Here is a 10025-nt window from a genome sequence, read left to right as displayed (position 1 = left end):
ACTCATGTGATATATTGTGTTGTGCATAGGTTAAGTCTTATGGTGAGATTTCAGACTTTTCCCCAAGTGCACATTTAGCTCAGAAAGTGTTACGTTTAACACTTTCACAATGTACACATGCGTCCCACTGTACAGTTTAATGTAAAACCTCTGTTGATGCATTTCCCTGTTGGATTGAATGGGACATTTTTCACACAATAAGTATTTATGGAGACAAACACAGCAATCCTGAAACTTTAATGTAATACATTTTCATACAAAAAAAATAATATTTTGTATTTTAATTACTACATTGCTAAACACTTACACATTTGACCTCTTATTGGGGATTTAAATAATACAATTTGCTGGAAATTCTATCGTAATTGGTTAATGTAAGGAAGTATTTACTGTATGTTATATACTGTAAATACCAATATGTACAGTGTATACATATACCAAGATATGAGAAACCCTCTACAACCTTCTAGATAGTCTTACTACAAATTCTTCTTTTATCAAGGTCACATAAGAAACGTCATTGAATACAAACAGCCCCTACTCTCTTTCTAGCTTATCGCTATATGATGCCCTGTAACTTAAAGTCATATATCATATATCGCATAAATATGTCAAAAAGGTTGATGGAGTAAATGTTGACCCTCTGCATCAACTCAAGAGCGGGGGATGTATACACAAGAAAATGTCTATTGACTTCAGCAATGCATGTGCAAAGCTATTCATAAATCATTATATAATGTGTCTGATATAGCAACTCACTGGTGGCAGGTAGCCTAGCTGTTAGGAGTGTTGGGCCAGTACAATTACCAAGCTGACTTGGTTAAAAATCTGTTGATGTGCCCTTGAGCAAGGCACTTAACCCTAATTGCTCCAGAGTTGCTGTCAATAATGTCTGATTTCTGGCTCTGCCCCACTATGAGGGGGAGAGGGATATGCAAAAACACATTTCCATTTTGCACTTGCACGTGTAGGACAAATGTAAGCACCCACCTAATTATTGTAATGGTGAACTTGGACCAAATTGATTTATCACTGATACAATTGCAGCTGTTAGGGCAAGCCAGCCAACATTCAAGAACAACGGTCTCCTAGAGAGAAGACAAAGTCAAATCAAAAAGGGAGCGGCTCTTTCCTGTTTCAGCTCTTTTCAGCTGAACAGAACGCTTTGGGGCTGAGATTAAACATGTTTTTATCAATCCATCACATTTACCAACCTTGGCGGTTCTTTTCAGTTCCTTTCTAGACAGAAAGCAGTCAATAATTAAGCTCAATAATAAAGCTCATAGCACAGCCGCTGTGACAACCTTAAGAAATGATCACCCCTTGACATCAATGTACATGGATTTGGAGAGAGAGTTGGGGACTTGAGAACACCCACTGTGGTGACACCAGGGGCCTCGCTAATGTCTTGAAAAGAGCCTGTTAATATTCTCAACTGGCCCTGGACCCCATGGCAGCAAAAAGCAAATTCACCGAACAGTTCTACATTTAAAGAGACCAGCTTGATAGAACACAGCTTATTTAGCTTATACAGCACATGAAGACTCCAAAGAGGGTAGCTAAATAACAATTAGGCTATGACAACCTAAAGCTGTACATTATTTCTGCTCATGTAAAGTGTGCTTATATCTTTCAGGTCTACCTTGGTCATATACTTTAATGTGTCTATGAGAGGTTTGTTATAAAAAAGTGAAATGTCAATGATAGATGTTCTGTGGTGTAATAAATCATGTTTTAGATGCAGATTTAGCAGAGTAAATTAGATGGTGGAGTGATTTCCTTTATTGGACCATAAACTGGTGTGGCATTGCTATAGAAACTGAGAAGCGTTCTTTTGTCAGAACAGATAATGGACTGTAAGAACCTGAGCCCATGGCTAATGCAGAAGTATTCCCAGCATCACTTAAATGTTTTAAGATTCACGTCTCTGTTCATCCAAATAATTAAGCAGCACTCCTCGTAATTGCCTCTCATCTATCTGGGGAACATTTAAGATGGTCCGGTTCACCCTGTCCGTATCTTATCGCCCTCAGTACCACAATGCAACACAACAACATCCAGGAGCGTGATGTCTACTGAAAGTTAGGCGACTAAAGTTGAAAATACCATTTAGACTTCAGTTGAACTTGTGCGTACTGGTATATTGTTCCTATCCTGAAACATTGAGTTTTTTTTATTGAAAGTGAATGTTGCTGAAGCTTCAACTAAAGAAACCCCACACCGCAGTCAGCGTTTGCATCCAGGAGCCCTTTGGTAATTCATTATGTGATATTTATCCTTTGCCTTTTATCACGTTCCCCCATGGGGAAGCTCACTAATTTTTGGCTTGGTGGACAGGAAGGCAAGATGGATCAGAAGGTGAATGCGTAGACCACTCCCACCACCACAATGTTGCCGATAGTAGCGATGATGGCAATCCAGAGCCAGATGGCATCACTGGACGAGGATTGGTCGTCCTGCTGGGTCTGGGCTGAGGTCGCCGCAGAGGCAGCGTGGACACTGGCCGAGGAATTGAAGAGCGAGTGGTCGGCACTGTAGTTGTCATTGGGTGAGGAGTCCATGAAGGCCCCCGTCATGACTGGGATCTGCAGGACAGGGAAGGATAGAGGATGGGAGGGAGGGAGAGGGAGAGAAAGAGAGAGAGAAAAGATTAGATAAGATATCAATTGACAAAACCAAAAGGAGTTATTTTATTTAATATGCAGTGTAGAGCTCTTTGCCAGTAGGTACAGAAGATTTGAACATTTTATTTCCTGTGAGTGGGAGATGTTCATAGGTCCTGCATTAGCAAGTTAAAAGTTTAAATTAAATAGTGAACGTATCACGGCATCTTGTGGGAACAAGGTTTCTCACTTCTGGTGTGGATCCCCCCACGCACACACAGGTGTGTTCCCACCCTTGGAACTAAGGCTTAATTCACATGAAATAAATATTTAACGAGTGGGAAGTGAGAGTGATTTATTGCTTGGGACAATTAGAAGCCTGCTGAGAAGGTGGCTGTACAGCAGAGCAGAAGAAGAGAGAGAGAGAGAGTGCATCCTCTCATATGTACTGTATGTACTGTAGGAAGCTAAGAAGTGGCTGAAAACGAGAGAACACTTGCTTGCTGCGAACGCTAGCTCTCAAATTAGAAAACAGATTCCTCTCCTCCGAGGGCTGTCAAAAAAACAATGCTAAAAATACTTGAGGGATGTAGAGCACTCACAGTATATACACCAAAACACTCTTACTCTTTCTGCTCGCTCTCTTTCACACACACACTAATACAGTGAGAGAGAAAAAAACACACACAGAGCACACAGTCTCATTTGAGGTCGTTCCTCTCACTGAGATAAAACATTTTTTTATAGCATTCCGCTGCTCTCCAGACATTGGCCCCTGGTGCTGAGTAATGACATGACATATCCAATTGGGCATGATGGGAGCAGATATCTATGTATGGGTACAGTAACCTGGGGTTCCCCTCAGCTAGTGATCACTCAGCCAGAAGTAAAGAGTAGGGTTGACTGATGAATGGATGGATGGATGAGGGGATTGCTGATCTAGAATGGTTTGATCGCATTAGAAGGGGTGTATGCTATGTATGGACACTCCACATGTACTGTAGCTAAAGGTGTTTTAGTAGTAGTAGGTTTAGCTGAATAGAGCCTATAGAGGAGTGACAAAAGTCTACATTTAGACACATCTAACATAAACACCCCTATATGACTCATTTCACCATAAAAACATCCACACCATAGCTTTGCATAAAATGCAATAATTGTTAAGGTAGTAACTTTGGAAAAACATTAGTAATCTGGTATCACTTGTCTGAATCCCTTATTTCCCAGTGCACCGGCATGAGGTCAGCACAGCTAGCTGTAACCATTATAAATCCACCTCATGGGTGGAATGTTATTCATATTTAATAATTAATAAACATTATTTTGAAAAACCCACAGAAAATCTGGTGTTTCCATGTCAAAAGGTTTTGTTATATTTCAGTCTTCTGTGATGTTTATAAAATGTAATATTGGGATGCAAACTCCAAATTGAATAGATTTCAACTTTATATCGGACATGGTACAGGTGTCTTATTTTTTTAAGCCCATAACAATGTGTGTGAGGTGTATACTTTGGTTTCAAAGTAGATTTGTTTAAGACTACCAAGAAACATTCTGTGTGACCCTGATTTAGCCCACTGCAGTAAAAGGTTAATGGAATGGAAAGAGAGAAACCCTGGTATGGGGCATCCCCAGGCCGCTTTGCACTTAAGCGGGCAATGAGGGCCATCTCCCATGCATCAATGTCAGGAAACCGATGCCAGTAAACCTGCATGGGTGAGTGGCTGCGTAATAGAGCTAGTCATCTGGTCACTGACCAGGGTAGGCTTAGATCTCGCGGATCTGCTGGCTAAACAGCTACAGGCAGATCTATCTTAACATTGCAAGCAGTTTATTGGTGCTATATTGGATTAGATAGAACATGCAATGTTTGCACACTCTAAGAAATGCTGGGTTGTTTGGATGACCCAACTGGTGGGTTGCAAGCATTTGGTTACCTTGTTGGGTTGTTTTCTTTAAAAAGAGCAAGGTTGGGTTGTTGATGCTGGGTTATTGAGATATGAGCCAGCAGGTCAGATCAGAAGACTGGAGGCGTGGCTCAGTAGGGGCGTGGCTTTTAGATAGTTATTTTTGGCCACCAATGAAAGTGAATGTTATTCCGGTTCATCTGTTCTGTTTTATTGTTATCACATGTTAAGGTTTATCAACACTGACACTTTTGTAGCTTTATTGAGGCTTACTGTAGGTCCCGTGTGGCTCAGTTGCTAGAGCATGGCGCTTGCAATGTTAGGGTTGTGTGTTTGATTCCCATGGGGGACCAGTAGGAAAAAAAGTAGGGAAATGTTGGCACTCACTACTGTACGTTTCTCTGGATAAGAGCATCTGCTAAATTATTAAAATGTGAAATGTTTACACAAGTGTATGAGTTCCTCAAGAACCTATGCATAAACCACTGTTGGGATAGTTACAATATGTAAATAACACTGGGTGAAAAGGGTCTATATCAGGGGATGTCTGTTAGGTGCCTCCTAAGAAGAGGTAGGTGCAGGAGTCAGGAACAGGAGAGCAATGAAGTCCCAGTAGCACAATCGTTTATTGAAAGTCCCAACACAACAACAACAGGTGGGGAAACACACTCAACGAAGTCGCCACACACAGGGAAATAACGTAACACATGGAGGAGAAACCTCTACTCCTAATTACAGTCCAAACGGTACAACGGCTGTGAGAAAACAAAACCCTATGGCGCAAACAAGCACCCCTAACAGAGCAGCAACAGCAAATAATCCCCCACAAAGAATTAGCAGGCAGCGGAGGTCAATAAACCCACCAAAATTAACTAATAGGACACAGGTGTAAACAAAACAGACAGACACAAAAGAAAAATGGATCGGTGGCAGCTAGCAGGCCGGCGACGACAACCGCCGAGCACCTCCCGAACAAGGAGAGGAGCCACCTTCGGTGGAAGTCGTGTCAATGTCTTTACATGACACATTTTTGATATTCTAGAGAATACAGACCATTTCCAATCCATTTTTTGAGATTTATGCACCATATCCTGATAAATTCTGAATCTAGATGTGTCCTTTAGACATATATGATATTGGGATTACACCAAATATCACACAAAGACATATCCTATGGCCGAATATGGACTCATTCAATATCTTGAGATATGTGACATTGTATTTTCGCTCTTCGTGTTGACAAATACTGACTGTATACGTGATGTATACAGTCAGAATTTGTCAACACGAAGAGCGAAAATAAGGGGGATTTCTTATGCATTTCTGACTTCTCAGCAGATGCTCAATAATTTTACAAATATGAAATCCATATTTTTCTTTCATGCACAAATCATTTTTGGATTCCCTCTGGATATCATACATGGTATGGCCGGATATTGACTCATTAGATATCCTGAGATCTTATTTTCTCTATATGATGACAAATACTGACAGTAGGCCTATATAGTATATTTTCTCAGCACATGCAATGCATATGCTCTTGACTGAGGTCTATATAAGGATCTAGAAATGCATTTGATATGTTGATGCATATTTGAGTTGAGGACTTGCTCAATAATTTGACACAATTTCTATATACAGTGCCTTCAGAAAGTATTCAGACCCCTTGACCTTTTCCACATATTGTTCGGTTGCAGCCTTATTCTAAAATTGATTAAATAATATGTTTTCCTTGTCAATATACACACAATACCCAATAATGACAAAGCAAAAACAGATTTTTTAAAAATGTTTGCAAATTTATTAAAAATAAAAAAACTGAAAAATAAATGTACATACTGTAAGTATTCAGATGCTTTACTCAGTACTTTGTTGAAGCAACTTTGGCAACGATTACAGCCTTGAGGCTTCCTTGGTATGATGCTAGACCCTTGGCACACCTGTATTTGGGGAGTTTCTCCCATTCTTCTCTGCAGATCCTCAAGCTCTGTCAGGTTGGATGGGGAGTGTTGCTGCACAGCTATTTTCAGGTCTCTCCAAAGATGTTCGATCAGGTACAAGTCTGGACTCTGGCTGGGCCACTCAAGGACTTTCAGAGACTTGTCTCGAAGCCACTCCTGCGTTGTCTTGGCTGTGTGCTTAGGGTCGGTGTCCTGTTGGAAGGTGAACCATCGCCCCAGTCTGAGGTCCTGAGTGCTCTGGAGCAGATTTTCATCAAGGATCTCTCTGTACTTTGCTCCATTCATCTTTCCCTTGATCCTGACTAGTCTCCCAGTCCCTGCTTCTGAAAAACATCCACACAGCATGATGCTGCCAACACCTTGCTTCACTGTAGGGATGGTGCCAGGTTTCCTCCAGACGTGACGCTTTGCATTCAGGCCAAAGAGTTCAATCTTGGTTTCATCAGACCAGAGAATCTTGTTTCTCATGGTCTGAGAGTCTTTATATGCCTTTTAGCAAACTCCAAGCTGGCTGTCATGTGCTTTTTACTGAGGAGTGGCTTCGTCTGGCCACTCTACCATAAAGGCCAGATTGGTGCAGTGCTGCAGAGGTGGTTGTCCTTCTGGAATGTTCTCCTATCTCCACAGAGGAACTCTAGAGCTCCGTCAGAGTGATCAACATGTTCTTGGTCACCTCCCTGACCAAGGCCCTTCTCCCCCGATTGCTCAGTTTGGCCACGTGGCCGGCTGCAGGAAGATTCTTGGTGGTTCCAAACTTCTTCCATTTAAGAATAATGGAGGCCACTCTGTTCTTGGGGACCTTCAATGCTGCTGAAATGTTTTAGTACCCATCGCCAGATCTCTGCCTCAACACAATCCAGTCTTGGAGCTCTACAGACAATTTCTTTGACCTCATGGCTTGGTTTCTGCTCTGACATGCGTTGTCAACAGTGGGACCTTATATAGACAGGCGTGTGCCTGTCCAATCAATTGAATTTAACACAGGTGGACTCCCACACAAGTTGTAGAGCCATTTCAAGGATGATCAACGGAAACAGAATGCACCTGAGCTCAATTTCGAGTCTCATAGCTAAGGGTGACAATACTTATGTAAATACGTACTGTCGAACAATTCAGCACAATACACACAAATGTAAGAGTAAAATAATGGATTTAATAAATTAATCATGTAGGGGGGATTGACTAAATACAGTAGAATACAGTTTATATACATATGAAATCAGTAAAACAGTATGTAAAAAAAAAAGCCGGCTACTGATGGCTATTTAACAGTCTGATGGCCTTGAGACAGAAGCTATTTTTCTGTCTCTCCGTCCCGGCTTTGATGGAGCTATATTGACCTCGCCTTCTGGATGTTAGCAGGGTGAACAGGCCGTGACTCGTGTGGTTGATGTCCTTGATGATCTTTTTGGCCTTCCTGTGACATCGGGTGCTGTAGGTGTCCTGGAGGGAAGGCAGTGTGCCCCTGGTGATGCGTTAGGAAGACCACATCACCCACTGGAGTGCCCTGCGGTTGCGGGCGGTACAGCTGCTGTACCAGGCGTTGATACAACCCGACAGGATGCTCTCAATTGTGCATCTATAAAAGTTTGCGCCTTCTTCACCACACTGTCTGTGTGGGTGGACCATTTCAGAAAAGTACCAGTGTTCTGGCTTTGACCCCAAGTGAGAACAGGTCCACTGGTGAGACACTTATGCTGGCCTGCGTAGATGGAAAGTCTGAGCCTTTTGGGTAAAACACTGCGGTAAATCTTGTATGGAAATGGGCCAAAGGTGTTTTTGTCTGTTCTTTGTATTTCAAATAAGCTCAAAGCACAGCTTCCCCCTCAAAAGCAAAGTCTTACTTGAGTGGAGATTCAATTAAGGGGTTCACCCCCCCGCCACGCTAGCACAATATAAAAATGACGCAAGCACAATATAAAATTACTAGCTTGGCTGGTTTTGCGCATCGTTTCCCCCCCCACACATCTTTTTGGTGTTCAAATTCTATTTTTCTGCCTGAACTGCCTTTTCCCCACGATTATTCAAAGCCTTTTAAGTAGACCTTAGGTCCTGTTAAAATAGCATGTCCTAACAGAGATAGATGGGGTATGTGACTGACAGTTAAATAGACGTGTGGAAGAGACATGGCAATATGATCTAATGCCCTGCATGGCCCAATCAGAGAGGAGCAAACGCTCCGCTTCAGAGATGAAGCTGCACCTCTGTCAGCTGCCTGTGGTTGTCAGGAAAATACATTATTTGTTGTGAAACGCATCCCGCCGGCAGAACATGGATACAGAGCTCCCTGGCATTCAGTTTGCTGATATGGACACATAGTTTGCATGTATTCTGGAGTGGAAGTGCAGGATCTCAGCAGGTCTTTGCTACACACTAACAGCCTGGTATATTATAGATTTTCACTGGTGTGAAGTTAATTTTGTAGCAGCGGTTTTCAGACAGGAGTACAAACAAGGGTCAAGGGTCGAGAGAAGGAACGATATTCTGGTCATTTTAACATGTGCAAACGCTTAGTAAATAAATGCCCTCAGTACGCACCTAAGTGTGTTTATTATGTACACAAGTAGAGTATGTATGATCTGGAAATGACCAAACACTCCCTCTCACCAAATGGCTAGGTGTATAGGAAATTCTCAGTAGTGTTCACGGTATATTTTACCCAGTTTATCAGGGCCAGTGAGAAGTGATTCCAATGAGTGTATCTTAATTGAAAATACTCATATGAAAAATGCATGACTAACATCCACATATAGAAATATGGGAATACTGGGCTACATTGCAAGAAATGCCAAGTATGTGTGGGAGAAAAGCACATGTGTTTTGGTGTGTAAACAATAGTTTAAAAACCATGCTACACATTTAATCTGGCTCATACATAATCAAAATATATGCTTATATAAATCATTAATGGATTGCAGTCTAAATCTATCTCATGATTAAGAACAAAACATGTAATCAGTTCTCAAACTGTGCATAGCTGCAATTTTATTTACTGTAACGAGACTGAGGAAGCTCATTGAAAGACACAAAAACACATTCATATTTTTTCTTCGGCGCTCAGAATTTTAGAGGACTTTGACACTGTGAATAGTTATATTTTTCTTATTGAAAGCCTAAAAATGACATCAACATCGTAAAAACACCAGTATTTGTAACGGCGTTCGTCTGTTGAAGGAGAGTCGGACCGAAATGCAGCGTGGCTATTGCAATCCATGTTTATTAAATAATAAAGAAACACGAACTTACAAAAACAATAAACGTAATGTGAAAACCGAAACAGCCCTATCTGGTGCAAACACAAAGACAGGAACAATCACCCACAAAATACACAGTAAAACCCAGGCTACCTAAATATGGTTCCCAATCAGAGACAACGAGGATCACCTGACTCTGATTGAGAACCGCCTCAGGCAGCCAAGCCTATGCTAGACACACCCCTAATCAGCCACAATCCCAATGCCTACAAAAACCCCAATACGACAACACAATAAACCCATGTCACACCCTGGCCTGAACAAATAATTAAAGAAAACACAAAATACTAAGACCAAGGC

The 10025-nt window shown here is 41.6% G+C and overlaps 1 protein-coding gene across 1 annotated transcript in view; it reads right to left on the bottom strand.

Moving 5' to 3' along the window:
• Window positions 1–220: 220 nt before the first annotated feature.
• The window catches only part of LOC112262295 (uncharacterized protein C14orf132-like), a 45705-nt gene continuing 35900 nt past the window's right edge, over window positions 221–10025 (bottom strand). Inside the window, exon 2 of the mRNA XM_024437978.2 lies at window positions 221–2585. Within this exon, the coding sequence (XP_024293746.1) occupies window positions 2352–2585 (234 nt within the window). The 3' untranslated portion in view covers window positions 221–2351. The remainder of the gene's footprint in view (window positions 2586–10025) is intronic.

This window comes from Oncorhynchus tshawytscha, linkage group LG11 (assembly GCF_018296145.1).
Source record: "Oncorhynchus tshawytscha isolate Ot180627B linkage group LG11, Otsh_v2.0, whole genome shotgun sequence".
In the NCBI taxonomy this organism is placed as follows: Eukaryota; Metazoa; Chordata; class Actinopteri; order Salmoniformes; family Salmonidae; genus Oncorhynchus; species Oncorhynchus tshawytscha.
Note: the sequence above shows the minus strand (reverse complement) of the source record. Positions and strands in the feature narration are given on the sequence as shown.